We start from the raw sequence: 23,711 nt of genomic DNA, 5'->3' as shown, positions 1-23,711 counted from the left end.
TTTACAGCCCTCTCTAAGCAGTTTACAGAGAAAGTCTATTGCCCACAACAATCTGAGTCCTCATTTTACCAAACTCGGAAGGATGGAAGGCTGAATCAACTTTGAACCGGATGAGACTCGAACTGACAAACTGCTGGTAGCCAGCAGTCAGCAGAAGTAGCCTGCAATACTGCATTCTAACCACTGCACTACCACGGCTCATGCACTTCCAGCATTTCCCACTTAAAAATGCATCAGCCTGAAAATGGTGGAAACCTATTATTATTATTATTATTATTATTATTATTATTATTATTATTATTATTATTTAATCTTTGGTGAGATTCACAGCCTTTGGGGCTGGTTGGTAGCTCAACAGCTCGAGTCCTAACCAAGGACCTAGGAACTACTACTACTACTACTACTACTACTACTACTACTACTACTACTTATTATTATTATTATTATTATTATTATTATTATTATTATTATTATTATTATTATTATTATTATTATGTTAATCTTTGGTGAGATTCACAGCCTTTGGGGCTGGTTGGTAGCTCAACAGCTTGAGTCCTAACCAAGGACCTAGGAACTGTTAAGGTAACATTGGAGGATATAAGTTGTTCCAAGTAGGGTGGTTTTTTGTAGAGTCAGAATGTTCAAGTCAGGTAAATTTAGAATTTTCAAATAGCAAGGTAGCCTTTAGGTATTGCTCCAAGGGCTCCAATTACAATTGGGACAACACATGATTTCTTTTTCCACAGTCACTCAACCTCAATTTGCAAGTCCCGGTATTTTGTGATTTTTTCTTGCTGTTTATCTTCAATTCGTGCATCACCAGGTATTGCAATGTCAATGAACCATACTTTTTTCTTTTCAATTATTGTTATGTCAGGTGTGTTGTAGGCCAAGTGCCTGTCAGTCTGGATTCTGAAGTCCCACAAGATCTTGACTTCCTCATTCTCTAAAACCTTCTCAATCTGATGGTCCCAGTGGTTTTTGCTGTACTCAAATCCAAACTTTTGGCATAATTTCCAGTGAATAATCTTAGCGACACGGTCATGGCGTTGTAGGTAGTCAGTTTGTGAAATTTTGCTTCACCCGCTGATCAAGTGGTCGACTGTCTCATCTTTCTCATTACAGAGGCAATATTTGCTGTTGGTGGTAACATGTTGAATTTTTGCCTTCGTGCAGTTTGTGGCTAAGGCTTGTTCTTGAGCTGCCAAAATAAAGCCTTCTGTTTCTTTTTTCAGTACTCCTGATCTTAACCAGTTCCAAGTTAGTTTTTGGTCAGCTTTGCCTTCAATACTTTTCAAGTATTGGCCATGCATAGCTTTGCTTTTCCAATTTTTAGCTCAATTCTCAATTACTTCTTTCTTATATTCAGCTTTTAACTTAGTTGTCTTCAAAAGGTCTCCTTCATTTACTTCCTTAATCATTGGTTCTTCACTTTTCTGGATGTAATCATTCAAGCTGTGTCTTTCTTCTTCCACAGTCTGCTTTACTTGTAGGAGTCCTCGACCACCCTCTCTCTTGGTAGATACAATCGGTCAACATCACTTTTAGGGTGCAAAGCATGATTAATTGTCATAAGCTTCCTTGTTTTTCTGTCCAAATTGTCCAACTCCATCTGGGTCCAGTCAATTATTCCTGCAGAGTATCAAATTACAGGTATAGCCCAGGTATTTATGGCTTTTATGAAGTTTCCTCCACTCAGTTTGGACTTCAATATTTTGCAAATTCGTCGAATGTACTTGGCTGAGGTTAATTCCTTGACTTTATTATGCATTAAGTCAGAGGCATTACATCATCATCATCATCATTATTGTTGTTGTTGTTGTTGTTATTGTTATTGTTATATACATTATTCATTAAATATGAAACTCAGCCAACTGAACATTCAAAAATGTATTACAAATACCAGTGACTGGTGCTAATGGTTGAAATGGATTGCTCCAGCATCCTAGGTATCAACCAAGTACCTTCTTAAAATATACGATGTTCCGAGTAGCACAGTTTTTTGCAGTTCCACTGGTGTTATTGCAAGAAGCTGCAATTTGTTGATGCATCTTGTAAAATTCTTGGACATGGTACCAAGTGCCCCGATGACAATGGGTATCACTATTACATGCTTCATCCATAGCCGTGTAAGTTTGATGGCCAGGTCACGATATTTCATTATTTTTTCTAGTTCTTTTTCTTCAACTCTGGCATCTCCAGGAACAGCGATCTCAATAAACTGAACACTTCGCCCCTCTACAACCATGATATCTGGCATGTTGTGCTCCAAATGATGATCCGTTTGTATTCGAAAGTCCCACAAGATCTTCACCTTCTCATTTTCCATAACTTTTTCCACTTTATGTTCCCATGTTTGGATACAGGTAAATCATATTTTTTACATAATGACTAGTGGATTAATTTAGCAACTCGGTCATGTCTAGCTTTGTAATCAGTTTGTGCGATTTTGCTGCGTTCACATCTTAAATGTGAAACAGCTTCAACTTTGTTATTGCAAAGTCAGCAGTTTGGGTTGTCGATGATGATGATGATGATGATGATGATGATGATGATGATGATACTACTTATTATTATTATTATTATTATTATTATTATTATTATTATTATGTTAATCTTTGGTGAGATTCACAGCCTTTGGGGCTGGTTGGTAACTCAACAGCTCGAGTCCTAACCAAGGACCTAGGAACTGTTAAGGTAACATTGAAGGATATAAGCTGTTCCAAGTAGGGTGGTTTTTTGTAGTTATTATTAGTTTGTTGTTGTTGTTGTTGTTGTTTTTATTATTATTATTATTATTATTATTATTATTATTATTATTATTATTATTATCAGCAGCAAATTGAGAGAAGGAAACTGGTGCTGCCCCAAGAACGACACACATGCAAGCATATGACTATTGTTAACAGTCTCAGAGTTGTCCTTCTCTAGCCTAAGCTCTCCCTATCAAAAGAAAAGCTTTCAGACCTGGGGATTAAGTGTTGCATAATAGGAAGATTCAGCAGGTTCTCATCTGATCAAAGAATCTGCCAAGTTCTTATTATGCAATTATTAAAGATAAAGGTGCTCCAGAAATTCCACTCTGGTTCTCTGGCATCAGGTATCTCTGAGAGAAAAAGGCAGGGAGTGAGTGTGTTGTGTACCCAACACTTACATGGCAATCAGACGGGCTACTGTGGTGCCAAAGTGGTCAAAGATGTAGCCAGTAGGGAAGGTCATGAAGTTGTTCATGAAGGAGCCAATGGTGAAGATGAGGGAGAACTGTTCATCCTGAGCAGCACAGCCTGTAAATTAGTGAGGAAATGTAAGTGTAATCCTTAATGCCACATAAAACCACAAGCAGATGTTTACTATGTCTTATCCTCCATACTGATATATTTGGCTTTTCATTCTCCAGGTTTCCCTAGTCAACCCCATCAACTCTGTATTTTTAATAGCCAGCAGTTCTCTTCTGGAATAAGTGATGCAAGGAGACTTGAAAGTTTCATATGTCTTTCGGGTGCGTTTCAAGGTTCTGATCACCATCTTTAAAGCGCTCCATGGCACAGGACCTAGTTACCTGCGGGATCGCATCCTCCCACATACATCCCTGCGGCCAATCCGCTCTCACAGGGAGGGCCTTCTCCTGGTGCCGTCCACGAGGCAATGCCAACAGGCGACACCAAGGAGTAGGGCCTTCTCTGTGATGGGCCCAACCCTCTGGAATGACCTCCCCCCCGATATTAGAACCACTACTGACCTCCGCTCCTTCCGACAGAAACTGAAGACACACCTGTTCCGACTGGCTGGTTTGGCATAATTTTAACGTCTACCTCCTGGCATACACATTCTTACTGGTTTTTAGAGGGATATTGTTTTAAATTTAACTTGATATTTTAAACTTTTGTATTGATTTATTTATTAGCTGTACAGTTTGGCATATTTTACCCTCCTCTTATACATGTATTTATATAGCTATTTCTACGTTTTAATCTGTTGTATTTTAATACGGACTGTACACCGCCCCGAGTCCCTTTCGGGAGAGGGGGCGGTATATAAACGCTAATAATAAATAAAATAAATAAATAAATATTCAAAATCTTTTTACCTTTCATAATGGCACCACTAAGCCAACTGCTGCTATTATTAAATTCAGTGAGAAGACTTTAGTAAGCATCAAGCAGAACGTAAGCCCACGGGCCACATATTGGGATGGGCCATAGGGTTGATAACCATCTTCAGTTTTGCACTGGTGGAATGTTTTTTAAAGGTTCAAGCAATTGACAGGGCCTAGTTCAGGGTGATGAACTTGGTTTGAGGGAGTAGCAAGTAGCTACTGTTCTTACCATGCGGCTGTTATGAAACTAGTTGCTAGTTTAACCTTTGGTAAATGCAACAAAGGAAAAAATACCTTCCCCTTCCGGTCTTCTCAGATCATACCTTGCATTGTTTGATTGGTGGTTGCATTGGCAGCTGACTCGCAAAAGTTGTCAAAGTACTTCAACTGTTTGAGGACATAGACCAGCGATGTCCACCCGAAAATGACACCTGCAAAGCACATGCACTCCACCAGGCCTGTGATGAATGTAGCCAGACGTTTGGCTCTTCCCGACTTCTGAGACCCCATGGCTTCAGGAATACTTTCCTTCCCTTTCTCTGTCTTTTCTAATCTGGCAGGTAAAGGGAAAAAAGAATAATTAATGGAATGATTAGTCCCCTATTTCATTCTAAGCTCTTATTTCATTACATAGCCAGAGTTTCATTCATTAACCAGGGTTTCTTGAATAAGCCACAATGCCTGGCTCACTTAACTCTGAGCCAGAAATAATAGCAGACAGGCCATGGCACTGAATATACACCTCACCCTAAACAAAAGTTAGTAGTAACATTATGGTTTAGTGCAATGGATGAACTAGTCAAACATAAAACCCTGGAACTAAAATAAAGATACTCAACCATTCATGTGTAGCAGGGAGGAGGAGGGAATAAAAGGAGGGTTTGGGAGGAAGGGGAGGAGCGTAAAAGAAGGAAGGAGTGGGCTTGGCTGGGAGAAAAAAGAAAGAAGAAGGAAAAGAGCAGGAAGCTGGGGGAGAGGAGGTGGAGACCAAGAGAAAAAGGGGAGATAAGGGATAGCAGAGGCTTCTGTGTAGCGAGACTAAGGGAGGGAAGAGTATAGGATTGCAGAAGTTTCTGTGAGGCAAACCTGAGGGGGAGAAGGGTTTGAGTAAAAGGAGGCAAGCAGAGGAAACAATGAAGGAGCAGAAGCTGTGGAAGGAGAGCCCAGCAGGCAGTTCAAGAGAGAGTGAAGAAAGAGGAAGAAGGTCCAACCAGCCAGCTGAATACCACTCCATCACGGGACCTGCCTGCTGAGAGGAGGCTGACCACCAGCCCATCACGTGACCCTGGCAAGTAGAGGTGCATCAGAGAGGGACCAGGGTGGACTGGCAACCATATGAAGAGGGCCAGGAGAACCCAGACTCCAGTGGCCCTTACAAGGGTTAGCGCTACACATACATTTCCCAATTGGTAACAATACTATGGTAACAATTGAAACCTTTCATCCAACACTGAGATGACTCCGTTGCCTCTGCACTGGAATGTATAATTGCTTTTTGACAGCAAAATTGGTAGAGTTGCTAGGCATCTCTTGACAGCCTCCCAAGAACGCTGACCATGTTTCTCATGTCTTTGTTTTAAGTGAAGTCCAGGCAGTGACAGAATGACAGCAGTAGCTACTTTTTGGACAGACACTCCCTAAATAATATCTGACTGGCTAGCAATCGTTCCCAGGCTGGGGCATGCAGGAAACTTTTCACCTTTTCAAATGAAATTTCACAAGACTGATCAAACTAGTTTGCTACTACAAATCCTTTAAACTCAGCAAAAAAAAGCATCCCTACTGCCAATTATCAAAGCCTTTATCAAAACTTAAACGGAGAAGGAAACTACACTGGCATGGAAAGTTGGAGAAGTTTTACTTAGGAATGGAAGAGTTAATTCTCCTAAGTTTTTAACACCCATCCTTCCCTATTGGTTCAAGCAAAGAAAGATGTAATTTTAACCTTGTCTATTTATCACTTGCTCTTTCCGCCCCAATATTTCCCCGAGGAACATATCGTATTTATACTAACCCAGAAAAGGGAAGAAGAATGAAAGTAAGAAGCCATGCCAGTGTAGTTTCATCACTTATATTATACAGATGATCATTGCTAAACAGGAAAGCACTGTCTCCAGCATCTTGCCAGATTCAGAGCCATATCCTGCCATCTGCTCAAATTAAGGCAACCAATGTTCTGTCAATCACCTACCCTCCCGCTTGTCATGTGCCAGAGCCTCCAGGTACCCCCCTCACTTTCTATGCTTCTAGCATTTTCTTATCTTTTATGGAAGGCTCATCACTACACAATCCTTCAACCCTGCATGCAATAAGATGGAAGCCATTTTGTCTTCAGTTATTGTGATGGGTTGTATATGGATAGCTTCATTACATGGCCATGTGCATGTAATTCTTTGTTTGTATCCGCTAAAATTATACAAATATGCGGTATTGCGTAACTAATAGCTGCATCTTTGCCTGTGAATCATTAATCACACATTCTTTTTAATAAAAACCTGTTCCCTCTAAACTGTGGGTGGTGGTAAATGTTAAAAATAATGTTCTGCCATTTCTGGGTTCTGCTCAATTTGCAGCCCTATCAAAACGTTAACCACTCACACTGAGCCTTTGCTAGTAAACAAACATCCCGTCGCCCTCACTCACTTGGAAGGGGACTGAAGTCTAGTTTCATCCCTCTGGATCTGCTCCATTCCACAAACGCAAGAGTCAAACTTCCTTTGCTATGAAAATCTGTGAGCACACCAGGTGGTGTTGCAGAAACATAACAAGGAAACCAGCCACCTATACTCTAGCAAACTGGCCTTTTTATAGAGTAGAGTAGCCCTTGTCTAGCAAACTGGCCTTTTTGCATTTTGTTTTAAGGTCGGCTTAAAAAAGAAAGAAAGAAAGCACTAAGAAAGCAAAGTAAGTTAAAATGCAGAAAGGGAATCCTCCATAAAAATATACAGGCTAAAAAGGGTCTCAAAAGTACAGAATATTTTTCCTCGCAACTGCATGGTCCATTATAAACTATGATCTATTGCAAACATCTTGTCTCCTCTCCTCCTCAGTCATCCAAAACACAAAGTAATATGTGTGCATATGCACGCCTTTACGTTATTGTTGGCTCCTAGAGGCTACGTGGACAAGTCCCCACCCTTTTCTTAGCAAGACTTTCAGGATTGGTGTGTTCTTGCCTGGTCACCCAGCTATCTCTGTGCCTAGGACAGGATTAGAACTCATACTCTCCCAGTTTCTAGCCTGGGGCTTTGAACTACTGCACCATACTAGCTTACAACAGCTTTATTCAGAGTAGTTAAAATGTTACAAAATAGTGAACAAGTTCTTGAAGCTTCCTGGGTTATTTTTCCCAGCTGATTTTAACAGTTCCCTTTTGGAGAGAAGTTTGAGAAGAGCTGGAAACAAGTGAGCTGCAGTCCAAGGTGTCTGGAGGTCATCCTAGTAGGCAGCCTGTTCCCGATTCCCAGCAGAACTGCATCATCTTCACTTTCGTCAGATATGCCTCCATAATATTATCTGCTCTACCCATTGAGTCTTCAATCCCCTTAACTCACATTTAAGTTGTTTTCAACCCCTGATTCCTCATAGCCGCTGGTCTTTCTTACTTCCACTACATTTATTTTCAGAATTGCATAATTCTCCAAAAATGTATCTATATCAAGCTTATTTTAGGCTGTGCAACCACCAAAAATGAAGAGAAGAGCATACCGATCTCTGACCTACCTAGTCTCCTCAGCACTGGGGTGAGTTTTGTTCTCCATAAAATGCTCTTGGAAAGAATATGGGAGGTAGATGGATTTCTCAAGAGAGAAATCTCTTCCAAATGAAGACCGTGTGGCTCAGAAGAATCATCAGTAGGAGAAAGCAGAAACAGACCACATCTAACTATCATGTGCAACAGAGTGAACAAATTACGCCTCCTCCCTTGGGTCTCCTCCCTTCTCACAGGAAGGAAATGGATAAAGCAACATAAGAAACTGAGTTGTTGAAATCTATATCAATTCTGCAGACAGTACTAGAAACATCATGGTATACTGACATTTAATATTTTCACACATTAATGCCTTGGCATCTGTACCAGTTCAATGTACTAAGTTATATCACATGCCATTCTCGCTAATATCCTCAGGAGCAGACTTACATACATTCATTTTGCTACAGGTAGATATGACAAAGTGGATATGGGGTATGTGAGGATTGCAAGCATTTCTTTAAGCTGTTGAACTGTCTTCTTCTCCTTCATGTCCTCCTTCTCCTCCAAGCATTGTGTGGAAAGACTCCCTGGAGTTCTGCTGGTTTTCTCAGCTATGATTTAGAATGTGGTGTTCAGACGTGGGAAAGGGATGAAAACTGGTGGATGCATCATCTACCTAGAATCTTGTGAACCAGGATCTTGTTTTGAAAACGCCTTCCCTCTGCATTGATTCCCACAGTAGAGGGCAAGGGAGACCACACACATCATGGAATCGTCATGCAGGTGAAACAAATTCATGAGTATAATGAAATCATGATGCATTCGATGTTATCATGAACCAGACACTGTTCTGCTGTTTGGGTCAGAAATATGAAAACTTGGATATTTAGCTTCAAACAAAGAAGGGCTTACAGTCTCACAACTGTTGTCAGCAGCAGGGTCTATCCAGGGGTGAAATCCACTTACCTTTGCTACCGGTTCAGTAGCAATGTGAGTGCTTGCGCAGGACCTCCCGTGCATGCACAGAGCATCAAAAAGGTAAGGTAAGCGAGCAGCAAGGGGGGGGGGGGAATCCACTGTGCCACGCAATTTAGATTAGCTAGAAAGCAGGAAGGTACAGCTGATCATCAGAAAAACCGGTTTGCCTGAAACGGTTTCATTTTTTTTACTACCGGTTCGGGCAAACCAGTAGCATTTTTACTACCGGTTTGGGTGAACAGATCTGAACCGGTAGCATTTCACACCTGGGTCTATCTAGTCACAAAGTGCTACAGGTGCTCTTTAGAAAGAGGTATCAACTAACATTTCTCAAGTAGGACTAAGGACAGGGTCTCTCCACTCCTGTTCTCACATTAAAAGATCACTGCCACAAATGTTCTCACATCTAAAGATCACTGCCACACATAGAGGTATATACTACATGGAAATTTTACTCCTAAGACATTTTATACTTTTGCTATGCAAGGGCCACATCTTCCCATATTAAAAAGAGCACATGTACCTACATTTTTCCTTTTTCCTCAGCCTGCATCTCTAATATTTGCACTATAAAAAGTTCTTCTTCCTGGTCCAAGCAAGCAAGAAGGAACGGCTGGCACCTCACTGTCCCTTATCACAGTCTCCAGGCTAAGCAAAATAAAAACAGAGGCAGGGGACCCACAATCCAATGGGAGGTGATCAGAAGTTATTTGGAGGCAAAAAAGAACCTCTCCCAGAGCTCAACCTTTTGTAGTATTCAACCAGAGGTTAGGTAATGAATAATTGCTTAATTATTGCTGAATGACTATTTGCAGTTTACCGTTTAAAGGTAGGTATTGTTAAAAATGTCTAGAATGTCTTAGAGGACTAAACGTTCTACTTCATACAGCTGCAAGTTAGGACAATCATCCTTTTGACATGTATTATTTCTATTTGGATTTGAAAATAGAACACCATATATTGGAAGGGAGCATAAAGTTCTCCTTTTTTTCTTCCATTCAGCCATGTCCAATTCTCAGAAATTATCTGGACAAGTCCCTTCAGGTATATTTGGCCAGGTTTTCTAGAAGTGATTTGCCATTTCCTGCTTCCTAGGGTTGAGAAAAAGTGATTGGCCCCAGATCACCCAGCTGGATTTGTGTCTAACAAAACTAGATCTTACACTCTAAACCTGATGCCTTAACTCAAATTTCTGCTTACTATAATGATAAACCTGTTTGCAATAATTTCCTAAAAGTCTACTGCCTCTGCATTATAATCTTACCCATACGTCTTTGCTTTCTTGTTATATCCTCAAGAAGAACATAGTAACCAGTCTGCAGTAGTGAGAGTATCCACACAGAAGGTATGTGCAATGACTAAAGGCAAGGTCAAATCCTAGGCTTACCCATCTTGCGTAAAAACAGGGTGGAAAAACAACTGATCATCTCCTTTTACCGGTCAACAATAGAAAGTGTTCTCACTTACTGGATCACAGTGTGGCATACCGGTTTGACAGCACGGATAGAAAAAACATTACAGAGGGTGGTGAGCCCAGCACAAAACATTATGAGCTGTCTCCTAATATCACTAGATGAGATCGCTAGGGATCACCACTTTAGAAGAATGAGGAAAATCGTCAGGGATGACTCACACCCTGGTCAGCGCTTCTTTACCCTCCTACCATCAGGAAGGAGATTTAGAAGCATAGCCAGTCGCACAAACAGGCTGAAGAAAAGTTTTTATCCGGGGGCTGTCAGACTCCTGAACGCGAAATGACATCATAACTACATAGTATGATGGACGTGCAGGGCCGGCGCAACATGTAACATGTTCACATTGATGCAATAGGACTGGGTGTTTGTTAATATGATTTATTGGGTTAGGGATTTTCTGTTTTCACTGTGAGTTGTATTGTGTTGGGGGTGGGGGAGGTGCCCTAAGGAAGCTCAACCAATCTCATTGTATGTATGTTGTGCACTGACAAATAAATAATTGTAATTATAGAGTACTTCCATTTAAAGTCAGGAACAAGACACCTTTGAGGAATTGTCTATGTAGGCACACCTGCCAGACTGTGACTAGCTACATGCATCATACCAAGCCACTGTATGTTTGACATAGCAGAATCTGTAAATCACCGTTTACTAAAGGGCAGCTAATTGTAGTCTATGCAAAGCATCACGTTTACAAAAATCGCAATTCGGCCTAATACAGATATCCAGAGACCACAAATCTCCTTTCCCTAAAAATTCAAAGCAGCTTTTAATTACAGAACTTCCAATCACCAGGACCAGATGAATCACCAGGACCAGATGAATTGCAGCTGCCCAAAAAGCCAACACAGTTCTAGGCTGCATCAACAGAGGGATAGAATCAAGATCACGTGAAGTGTTAATACCACTTTATAATGCCTTGGTAAGGCCACACTTGGAATACTGCATTCAGTTCTGGTTGCCACGATGTAAAAAAGATGTGGAGACTCTAGAAAGAGTGCAGAGAAGAGCAACAAAGATGATTAGGGGACTGGAGACTAAAACATATGAAGAGCGGTTGCAGAAACTGGGTATGTTTAGTTTAAGAGAAAGAAGGACTACGGGAGACATGATAGCAGTGTTCCAATATCTCAGGGGTTGCCACAAAGAAGAGGGAGTCAAACTATTCTCCAAGGCACCTGAGGGTAGAACAAGAAGCAATGGGTGGAAACTAATCAAGGAGAGAAGCAACTTAGAATTGAGGAGAAACTTCCTGACAGTTAGAACAATTAATCAGTGGACAGCTTGCCTCCAGAAGTTGTGAATGCCCCAACACTGGAAGTCTTTAAGAAGATGTTGGATAGCCATTTATCTGAAGTCGTGTGGGGTTTCCTGCCTAGGCAGGGGGTTGGACTAGAAGACCTCCAAGGTCCCTTCCAACTCTACTATTGTATTGTATTGTATTATTATTGTATTATTGTACACTCCAGGATTCCGAAGGAGCTGGCAGATGTGATCTTGCAACTACTGAACCCATATCTTTCAAAGATACTGGAGTACTGGAGAACTATCAGAGGACGGGGAAAGAGCTGATGTAGTTCCCATCTTCAAAAAAAAGGTTGCTGTGTCCCGTGATCATCTTTTGTGACCTTCTGACAAGGAAAGTCAATGGGGAAGCCAGATTCACTTAACAATTGGATTACTAACTTATCAACTGCAGTGATTCACTTTAACAACTGTGGCAAGAAAGGTCGTAAAATGGGGCAAAATTAACAAATGTTTCCCATTTGTTATAGGAGGTATTACACAGCATAGTTATTTTACTATGAGATGGTTTAAGGCATGGGTGTCAAATTCGCCGTGTCACATGCTGGGCTCAATTGTGGTAAGTTGAGGACTACCTGTAAGAGTAACTCCATCTATGGGGGAAATATTTTTTAAAAAAATATCTATCTTTTCTAAAGAAACTCACAAAGTTTCCATTGTTTACTTCCTCAGAAACTAAGCTGTATTTTAACAGAGATTTTGTACAATGAAAATTGTAGTTCAGAATTTTGTTTTGTGACAGCAATCCCCATCATCCTTCCATGGCCACACTATCTGGGAAATTTTTAGAGGTTTTATACCAAAGCAGTATTAAGTATAAAAAAATGGAGACAGAATGCTTTACGATTCAAATGATAACCTGGTCATGTTATTGAGGCTGACATCTTGAAAAATATAGTTGAGACAAATAAATGTTCAATTTCATAAAGGTAATGAACTATATATCCAGAAATGCTTTATATGGTCAACCCATCTTGCTGAATATATTGTTGGTTAAGGAGAAATTGAACTAGCCTAGGCAAAGAGGAAGAAGAACCTACTTTTTAGTCTATAAGGAAATGACTACCAGTTAATTTTTCATGCCTTGATGTCAAAACCAATGAAACCTGTAATGTTCAAATGCTGCTATAAATTGTCACAGAACAACTCCTCCCTTAAAAAAAAGACATTTATTTGTAAGACTGTATGCAATTGTGCTATCTGCAATATTCAGTGTTGTCTTTAATGAACACAAACATAATAAAGTTCAATAATTAAATCTCATAGGCTAGAGAAACTGACATTCAAGATTTCTGAGAAGTCAAATTTCATATTCAAGGTGAATTTATTTCATTACATAAAACGTATAGCCAGCCAGCTATGAAACATTGCCTCCGACACCTTCTTGCCAAAAATTTACTCTTCCCTCAATATTGCACAGGAACTACACACATTCCTGTAATTCTACAGAGTATGATAACAGTGCACAAATCATGGACACACGCGCACACACACACACACACACACACACACACACTGTACATTCTAGAAAAAAGAACAGAGAAAAGCTAATCAGTTCCTATAGTACTACTTATACAGAATTTTAAATAGAAGAATAAACTAAAATAAATTTAAAAAGGGCAAAAAAGAACAAAAGAAAAAAATGAAAGAGGCTAAAACGCATTAAGGAAAAGAATAGCAGAAAAAAAGAGAAGAAAGGAAAAAGAAGTGGCTTTCAATCTTCTTTACAGCAGTTATAATTATAAATTGACCTCTCTCCCTAATGTTACCTCACGACTCTTTTCGATAATGCCTTTTATCTGGTCATCAAAACCATAAATCCTGATCCCATAGTATTCGTCTAGTAAAGAAAGTTACCTCTTGCAACATGTCTAAATTAACCTAAACCAGAACAAACTCACATGTTTTACTAAAGAAAAAAGAAAAAAAAACCACCAGCAGCACTTTTTCAGAGCTGGAGATGTATGTATATAGATATGTATGAATTCATGCATGCACCCGTGTTTCCCCGAAAATAAGACTGGGTCTTATTTTCTTTTGTGACCCAAAATAAGCACTAGGGCTTATTTTTGGAGGGTGTCTTTTCACAAGGTGAGGCAGGGGGTGGAGCTGCCCCACACACCCTGCACTGACTTACCTCATGGCCCCTGCAGCCAATCCACCTACACCTGCCTCGTATCACGGCCATGGCATCAGCACATCGTTCAGTCTCCTGCTCCATTGAGGTCAGGAGAAAGCAGAAGAAGTAGGCTAGTGGCCACGTGGGCCAGTGTAAAAACATGGTAGGTCTTATTTTCTGGATAGGTCTTATTTTCGGGGAAACAGACTATGTATGTATGTATGTATTTATGTATGTACGTATACAATTATTTGTTGACCACCCACTCTGACAAGGACTCAGTAATAATCTATGCTCCATGTCATCTGACTGTTCCCAGAAAAAGCCTAGTATAATCTATTCTCTGTAGAACAGGGGTGTCAAACTCAAGGCCCGGGGACCAGATCCAACCTGGGGGGGTGCTTAGATCTGACCCACAGGACCATCCTGGAAATAGCTCATTTTCTCTGGCAGAGCTCTCGGGCCACCACAAGCACCCCTGACATGAGTGACATATAGCTGGCCACCCCCACCCTGCCTTCCAAGGTCAAACAAAATCGAATTTGATATCCCTGCTGTAGAACAAGACTTTCTTGAAAGCCAGAAGATTAGAGGCATGACTTACTGCAAGTCATCGGGTTTTCCAAACAGCATGGCCTCCTACTAAGAAACTGAATCATCAGCTGCTTTCCACAATCTCTGGAATGGCAGAGATCCCCAGTTACTCCTCTAAAAAATTGCAGGGATTAGTCCAGATCAGAGTGGGTAGGACTCTCAGAGACTCAATAGAATTCATGCTGTATTTCCATCAAGATGAGGTTGCAGGACCATATTTAGGCACCTCCAGGTAAAATGTCTTAAACCAAAAATCTCCATGTCCAGAACTCTGTTAGCACTGTTTGATTTCCAGGCTGGGGACTTCTATTATTCCAAACTATAAGCAACTTCTTCTTTATTTTGTAATTTGGTTTAACGTTGTTGATCAAGTCAGTGTTGAGTCTTAGAGGTCACATAAATAGGTATTTTATAAAGATGATTTGTTCCTAACATGGTCCTTTAGTTCTTCCAACTGTTCACTCATCACTGCTGTAATTGAACACATCGATTTTTCTGCTGGTTATCCTGTTTTTCTCTTTCCGTGCACCTTTGTCTGTATTATAATCTTCTCTAGGGAGCTAGGTCTCCAAAATATGATAATTTGAACTGGGTAATTTTTGCTTCAAATGAGAACTCTGGGTTGATGATCCATTTGTTCATTCTCTTGGTTAATCATGTTATTCTCAGGAATCTTCTCCCTCATCAGAATTCAAAAGTGTTAATATTCTTTCTATCCTGCTTCTTCAAAGTCCAACTTTTGCTTCCATAGAGCTTCACTGCCTGCATGATTCTGAACTTAGTCACAGTACTTACAGTTTAAAAGCCTTTTAAATCCCTGACAAGACTTTGCCCCTTTCATCTGTTTATTCAGCACCCGTAATGGATTCTTAATAGAGGCATATTACTACAAAGGCTTGTGAAAGGTCCATTTAATTATCCCAATAGTTGCATTTCCCCACTAAAGATTAACTATGACCTAGTGTTGACATTCTTTCAGGATAACTGATTTCCTTCACTGTAAGGAAACTGTTCCTTGACTGCAACACTAAATCCACTTTGGCAACATATTTGGGACAATCCTTTGTCAGTTTCCTCAAGGAATTCTACCTTTATACTGTATTCTTCCATTCAGGGGGAGGTTTCTTTCCCTGCTCAAAGAGTCAGTCTAAATTATAGCTACTCAGGTTTACATCTGAATTTCTATTCCTTATAATGTATTAAAGCTAGAAATAGGTGATCTTTCATATGTAGAAAGACCCAACTATCCTCTTGCATATAACATGCACTCATTCCTCTGTCTAACCCGCCCCCTTGGGATCTATGCATTCAACAGGGTTAATTTGTTCAGCAGCAATACAACATCAAAAAAGCCTCGCTGACAGTTGTTTAGGCATACTATTTGTTATTATATTTATCCTCTATCTTTCTTCCAAGATGTACAAGATAAATCGACTTCCAAATGTGATCATTATACCACCTCTGCAAAGTTAGTTAGAAGGAGACATGCCGACTATAGCAGAGGGTTATATATAAAGCTTCTAGCCCTGTGGGTGATGTTTTTGTTAGAGTGGACTTATTTAGTCAGAGGGTTTTTCCTTTTTTGTTTTCTTTATTATTTCCTCATTATTAGTAAGTCACTCAAGGTTATTTTGGAGTCAAGCAGCTTCTAAATCCCTGAAATGTTTTTTTAAAAAATCACAATTTCTCTTACCAATAGCAGGACTTAAAAGACTTGTTTAATAAATTGCCAGGTAAGAATAGGTGATATGCTACTCACAGTGTGTGTTTCAGTTTTATTTATCATCAAAATCCTGACAGGAAGAAACTTCATGTAACATCTCCTATATTAGCACTCCAGACCAGCTCTCAACTCTCAGAACTCCTAGCAGTAGCCAAGCTGGGGAATTCAGAAAGCTGGAGTTCATACATCTGGATTTGGAGAAATTGGGGAAGGCTGTCTTGTATGAATTGTTAATCCAATGTAAATATCAACTTCTAGAAGTTTATCTGGGTACCTGAAACAAGAATAGGACTGTTTTTAAGGTAACATCCATTCTCAGGAAGATACACCCTGTTAGGCAGTAGAAAATGAGTATTTCCTCTAGAAATATTTCAAACATTGGAGGGGCTTACTCTTTTACATTACTATATTTAGATTCTTATTTTGTTTTGTCAGTCCATTAAAGATCACAAAAATCTAACATTTTGTTTTTTCTTAGATTATATTATAATTATAACTGTATAAATATGAGAACTGTGGGGAAAATAGGTCTATTTCTGTTCAAGAATAATTAGCTGCTTTCTTTAATTTTTAAAATCAATTTTCTTTAACATTTTGTATACATAAAAAAGGTGCAGGTAGTTCTTGCTTAATTCTGCTAATTTGTGCCAGAATATGGTTGTAAAAGACAATCTCACATGACTGTGTCATTTATTATTGGCAATTCTGGCAGTCCAGTTGCTTTCATTAAATGAGGACTATGCAGGTCCTTAAGCAAGACTCTCATGTGCCTGCAACTTGAGACTTCCTGCCAATCTCCCCACTGACTCTGTGGAAAATCTTCAGAGAAGATCAGAAATCGTGATCACATGACTGTAGGACACTGCAACAGTTAGGCTAGAATCAGTGGTGAATTTCAACTTTTTTTACTACCGGTTCTGTGGGCGTGGCTTGGTGGGTGTGGTGTGGCTTGGTGGGCGTAGCAGGGGAAAAATACTGCAAAATCTCCATTCCCATCCCACTCTGGTGCCAGCCAGAGGTGGAATTTATTGGTTCTCCAAACTACTCAAAATTTCCGCTACCGGTTCTCCAGAACCTGTCAGAACCTGCTGGATTTCACCCCTAGCTAGAATCTGGGCTGGTTGCTAAATACCCGGATTGCAATTATGTCACTGCAAATATGCTGTGATGACTGAAAATTCTAGGCTCTGTCATAAGTACCTTTTGTTCAAATTTTTAAAGTGCCTGAAATTCTCAGCTATTCCTACTGAAAAGGTGTACAAGAATGATGCTGGTACCAAACTCCCAAAGGAAAACGAGGAAGAATAGTAGCTTTCCAATATATTTTCCATGCATTCACGATTGTTCTACCTTTAAAAGTAATAAGATAAAGCTTTTATCTCTTGGTTTTAAATGACATATAGGATAAATCTCTGAAGGAACAAATGAATAATATCATAATAAGCTTCGGCAGGCCCAGTGGGCATGATGGAGAAGCAGTCCTCCAGCAATCTGTCGCATCAGGAAAGAGGATTAAGATTGAAAGCATCTTTTCCCAAGTCCTAGAACCAATATAAATGTTTAAAAGGAAATCCAAGCTGATGAATACACTTGCTTTTTGCTTCATGTGTATGAAGTTAATCATTCACAAAGTAAAAGCTGCAAAAATGTAGCACAGGAACACCATGGACATATGTATATTGAGCCAAATACCTTTGATCAACAGTCTAATTGCTAAGCAGTTGTTAGAGGCTCTGATTTAACAAAGCAGGTAATTCAAGCCCAGGAAAGTGAATGAAATCCAGAAATACTTAATGAAGAACAACAACTGACGGCCCTATAACTTAAATCACATTGTTAAACTGTGAGCCAGTTTTATGCATTTAATTTAAATCCCATAGATTTCAGTTGGCCTTGATTTAGAGGCAGCAGTAAGGAAATTAAATACTGAGAATGACAAGAATCACAAGTCACACTTAGACATGGGTTATTGAATAAACTACAATTGGTTGTTTCTATACAAGCCATATGTTATGCCATATTATTTGGATCAGATACTACATGATATTAAAATGGTTCAAATTTCCTCTTTTACGCAATTATACAATTCTTATACAATGGTTAATATGCCCTAATGGGCTTTTCTGACCATCAGGCAACCTTAGACAGATCAAGGGTTATCTAGGATTTAAACCTTCATTTCAAGCTTAGATGGGGTTTCTATTAAGTTCACTGGCTTGTCTAATGTGTCCTACCTATAAGAAAAGTAGGGTTTACATCTTGACAACAGTCCTAAGGGGAAGGGAGCCTTTGCCCCATTACATAATTAGAACAACAGATATGATTGGGTTAACAAATGAAACAAACAAAATGTTTAAAATTTATGATATTTATGCAATTACTTACCAAACACATCTAAATTATATTAAAGTAATCAAAATATCTTTACACTCCCCAAGGCATGTCACAATTTTTGAGCACCCCTAATATTTGAAATGAGAAATTGAAAAACTTGACACGCTCTACACTAAGGTGTACTGGGTAAGACACAACTGGTTGGACTCACCACTACAATACCACTACTAAGTATCAGTGTTGGCTTACAAATCACAGGGATTGGATTTATATAACTTGTTAAACTAAAAGTGTAAGCCATACTGCTACAGCTTAGCACAGTTGAAAACACATGACAGAAACGGAAACACAAAAGCCAGTTTAGTTAGTGATTAAGGTGTAGGCCTAGAAACCAGAAAATGGTGGTTTCTAGTCCCCCTTTAGGCATGAAAGCTAGCTGGGTGACTTTGAGCCAGTCACTCTCTGTTAGCCCAACCCCACACCCCCTCACAGGATTGTTATTGTTGATGTAGGGAAAACAGGGAGGAAGGAGTATTTGTATATTCACCACCTTGAGTTGTGTATGAAAATAGGGATGATAAAAATCTAAAAAAAGAGAGTCCCTTGGCCTTTTTAAACAGCTGGGTAGACATAGTTGAGGCTGAGTATCAGCAGAAGAATATGGATTCCTTCTTGCCAATCCTGCAATGGCAACTGAACAAAAACATCATGAATGTGTTATCTTAGAATTCCTTCATCAAGTTCCAGGGGATACAGCTGGAAGTCTTTGATATGACACCTGGGAGGAAATGAAGTTTTGTGGGAGCTCCAACACTGGAGGTTTTTAAGAAGAGACTGGACAACCATTGTCATAGCTTAAGATACCTGGAAAGTGCTGAAGATATTCTCTTGAAGCCACTTTGCTAGATTATTGCTCCATGGAATAGATAGACTTCTAATTATCCCCACTTTGTCCTTTTCCATCCAAAAGCATTCCTGCTTTAAGCACCTGTAGGAAATGGGCATTAGCTCATTGAGCTCACATTCACACTGCCTAGGCAAGAATTATTTTGCCCTCCTGGCATGATCTTTTTTCTAAGCCATGAGACAATTGACAGGGCTACCTATTCTAAGCTTATTGCTATTAATTATGTTCTCCTTTGTGCAAATGGATCCTGGTCATTTCTCCACAAATTGAAACCATGCAAATGCAAGTACATAAATAGGTACCACTTTGGTGGGAAGGTAACAGTATTCCATGTGCCCTGGCATATAGTCATGCTGGTCACATGCCCACCCAAATGTATTTGAACAACACTGGCTCCATCGGTGAAGAAATGGAGATGAGCACTGCCCCATAGAATTGGAAATGATTGGACAGGGGAAAACTTTACCTTTATCTTTTGAAGCAATACATCACAGACCGAACAGAAATTATGAGCAGTGTTCTTACTACATAGATTATCCATCTAGGCTTCTGTTTGAAGCATTATCACAGTAGCAGGTTGCACAATGGACAGTTTCCATTCTCTGAGAGTCTGGGTATACTGGAATGGGTCTTCTCAAAGTGCTCAAATGATGTGATTTGGAGTGAAATATATTTACAGTGGGAATGGAGTAGAAGTGTACTGAAGTATGAGCTTCAGTTGTATTTAGCTGTCATGGAATATTTTTGCAAATCTCTTTATAATTTTGCACCATCCTATTTAAACACTATAAGAAGGACTTGAATGCAAATTTATTCCTATTCAATAAGGTCAGAGCTCAAATCCATATGATAAATAAGCATTAATCCTCTTTAGGAAAAAAAATCTGCTTCTTGAACCATCTCAGGTTGAAGTTTATTTTTGTTTCTATCTGCAGTAAAGACCTTGAAAAAGTGGGGAAAAATACATTTTCTAAACATGAGACCCTTGCATTTTTCAAACAATACCAAAATGTTCCATAAAAGCTGTACTTTCACAATATACAGTAAAGTCAGCCTTTTTATTTCAAATAGAAAAAGGAAATCAAAGGCATACATTTTGTTCTCCCGCCACACATTAAGCTGTACTTACTAGAATTTTCCCTTCTTCAGAAATCCTATCTATTTTCTTTTTCTTTTTGCATGCACTCTTCTACAAAGCGAATAAGAGTTCTATTATGAATACACAGAGGAATGCCCAGGTGAAACAATGGAAAGGTGGCCAAATAATGCCCAGGAGAAACATGGAATGAGGTCTTCCAGTAGGATTACTCTGAGCACTTTGTAGGTACATGTCTTTGTTATACACATTGTGTACCAGTGAACTGATTTTCCTAAGGTGGCTGTATAGTCAAAATGGCACAATCAACGGATGAATTCCAAGGGTTTAACAATAGGGGGGGATGGGGAGGTCCTGAAGGGAGAAGATGCAGCAAAGCTCAGGGAAGACTGAGGATGCCCAAGAGAATATGGGATGCTACTGGCTGAGGTAAGAATAAAATCAATAAAAGCCAAGTGGATACATTTAGTCAGTGTTCTATTGATTAAATAATATAGTCCATTCTCTTCTATCACTCTTTGTAATGATGGCTAATTTGTTTCTAGCAAAAATAAGTGAAGGGGAGAAGCAATTATCATTTATAGCTATACTCTCACCCCAACTCACCTCACAGAGTTGATGTTGTAGGGAAAATAAGAGGAGGAAAGTTTACTAGATATGTTTGTTACCTTGAGTTATTTGAAAAAGTAATAAAAGGGAGGGATATAAATAGATAAAATAGCATCTTGACCTGAAGGTATTTTAAAAGACATATAAAATCATTGTGGGTAGAATGGCTTAAGGGTACAAGCACAGCCTATTTGAAGGATGCCTGTGGTTCCACCAATATCTTAGTGAATCCTTAAGTGTGTGTGTGGGGGGGGGACTTTCCCTTTGCAAAGGGAAAGTTGGTTTGGCCCCTGAAACACATGTCTGTTTAACACCTGGCACCTGAAGCAAAAGATATCTAGAGGAATAGGAATGGGTACAACAATCATTCTAATACCGGTATACATGGACCAGAACCAATTCCACCTTGGTGAAAGGATTACTGTAGGGAAATATATATATATATATTTACCCAAGCTGTGGTCTCACTTACATAAAATATTAATTTACATTAGCTTGGAACCTGATCCTGAGTATTTGGCTGAAAGAATAAAAATCCATTCTGGTGCTATAGCCACATCTATAACCCCCTGGATCATGGAAATAAAGACTATTTTATTATTATTATTTATTCGATTTATCAGTCGCGCCCTCTCCGCGAAGGGACTCGGGGCGACGTACAATCAAATAACAATCAAATGACTCTATTCAATCAAATGACTCTATTCAAGAAGGTGTTTTCTGAGTTGAGCAAAACAAATATAGTCTTTATGAAACCTTCAGTAATGACGGAAGTAGTCAAAGAGAAGCAGATGACTGTGCCAGAGGTACCCTTGAACCAGCCCTCAAAACACAGCAAAGTAAGGCAGAAGCACATGTTTCTCCCCTCCCTTTTAAGAGAATTTCAGAACCATAAACAGTGGACAGGACTTCAGAGAGAAAAGGATAAACAGCACTTTTCAATGTAATGCTGAACTCATGTAAAAAATTATTCTGTTCCTAAATGTATTCATACATTTCACATCATTTTAGTTGTTTTCTACACCTGACTCTACTATGTGTTCTAAAGGCTTCCTTAGTTGTTCCCTTCCCAGCATTGCTCCCTCCCAAATTCTCATCAAGCAAGTTGGTCTCCCAACCCTGCCCCATCCCACCAGTGACTTGCCAGTGCAAAACACAGGTCACTGGCAAGTCACACCAAAGTCAGGCAGTCAACACCACAAAGACTGTCCATCTAAAAGAGCGATAGAGATGCTTTACTGCCTGCGATATGCTCTACACTGTAACTTTCTTCCTTCCTTTCTTGCTTCTCTCAGATAGGGAAACAATGCAAAATGTACGCTTGCCTTTTGCAGTAACGCTCCCTGAGAACATTTCACCTCTTCAAAAACAAATGAACTCCCATTTGTCTCCAGCTGGTGAGCTTTGCTGGGTTTATATAGATTATCAAACAAAGAATGTACACCATGACTTTTACTTCACAGCAACAAAACCTCTGTGTGTCTCAGGGAAAGGCAGCAGTGGAAGAAATCCACTAGTAATTTCTCAGTATTAAGGCATATACATTTGTTCTGATAACATCCCAGAAATTCAATTTTCACATTTATGCTTACATAAAATGCTACTAGAGTTTAAGTATCAACTTCTCCAAAGTTCAGCTGTAAGTATTTCCCAGCTTTATTGGAAAGCACAATTTCTCAACTTTTCTTTTAGAGGATAAAAGAAATGGGAGGTGGGCAAACTATTTTAATTTTGTACAGATTGACACTTGGATATATGTCAATATTAATAATACCTCCCAAAACAGGAATGGAAAACCTAATCAAATAATCTCTCAGTTTGAAGGAAACAAATGTACAGTCAATGATCAATTTGGGCTGGATTATCTATTTGGTTAGGCTTCTTCTACCTACACTATTTCTCTCTCCTTTTGCCTATCTATTTTGACATTACCTCTTCAGGTCTTAAAACAACTTCCATAATTTTGGGAGAATCGTTTTTTTTTCTCTCTCTCTCAAATACACACACCAAAGTTCTCCTGTGAAATTAGGAACAGGAGTTGCAAGTCAGCACACAAATTCTAGCGACCCTGGACTTATGCCTCGCGGTATGTCCCGCTCAAAAATTGCTCCAAAGCAACTGGCATAGCCCAAAGGTTTCAGTTTCAATTTCATCCTTGCATCGTCAAGACTCTTCCGCACCTTAAAAAGGAGCAACTGCTTAATGGCATATCCTTTTGCGGCTGGTAACTTATGGAATAAAAAGCACCTTAAGGCTTTAAAGTAAACCCACCAAACTCTTCTTCGCCGGCGTTGACGGCGAAAGATGAACAAGGCTGGCTTGTGAAACTTAGGCTCCCCTATACTTCACCCACTTTTTTTTCTTTAGGGGCGCCATCACCTCCGAGACGTACCTGCTTACTAAAGGTCAAGGATCCATTGCCATTCCGTCCTCCTCAAAAGTGGAGCGCAGGTCGCCGGCAAGAGAGAAGGGGGCCGGGGGGGGGGGTAAAACTGGACCACGGAAGGAAAAGGAAAAGCCGGTCGGTCGGAGACGCGGATTCCCCCTGCAGGTTGTTTTTATCCCTTTTGACAGGCAGCCGGTGCGCCTCAGCACCGCCCCTCGGCTCCCTCGGGGGACTCTTTCCGATTGGGCGCCCATCTCCGCCTCCCCGCCTCGACGCCACCGCCCTCCCAGGCGACGCTTAGGGGAGTTGCACGAATGCGCGTCCCTCGAAGGAAGCCCGGGGGTTCGTTTCGGGGAGACTCATTCTTCCTACCTCCGGGGTCGTCGCAGAGGCAG

The 23,711-nt window shown here is 39.9% G+C and overlaps 1 protein-coding gene across 8 annotated transcripts in view; it reads right to left on the bottom strand.

The window, feature by feature from the left end:
- SLC43A3 (solute carrier family 43 member 3) overlaps positions 1 to 23,442 on the bottom strand; it is a 43,092-nt gene extending 19,650 nt beyond the window's left edge. Inside the window, exons 1-3 of one of the 8 annotated variants that reach the window (XM_081938695.1) lie at positions 23,323 to 23,442; positions 4,420 to 4,649; positions 3,155 to 3,284 (exon numbers count right to left, since the gene is read on the bottom strand). In XM_081938695.1, the coding sequence (XP_081794821.1) occupies positions 3,155 to 3,284; positions 4,420 to 4,606 (317 nt within the window). In that variant the 5' untranslated portion in view covers positions 4,607 to 4,649; positions 23,323 to 23,442. The other 7 variants (XM_081938692.1, XM_081938698.1, XM_081938691.1 and 4 more) reach the window with 7 other exon arrangements.
- Positions 23,443 to 23,711: the final 269 nt, after the last annotated feature.

The sequence above is a fragment of the Natrix helvetica genome, assembly GCF_964273705.1.
Source record: "Natrix helvetica genome assembly, chromosome: 1".
Classification (NCBI taxonomy): domain Eukaryota; kingdom Metazoa; phylum Chordata; class Lepidosauria; order Squamata; family Natricidae; genus Natrix; species Natrix helvetica.
Note: the sequence above shows the minus strand (reverse complement) of the source record. Positions and strands in the feature narration are given on the sequence as shown.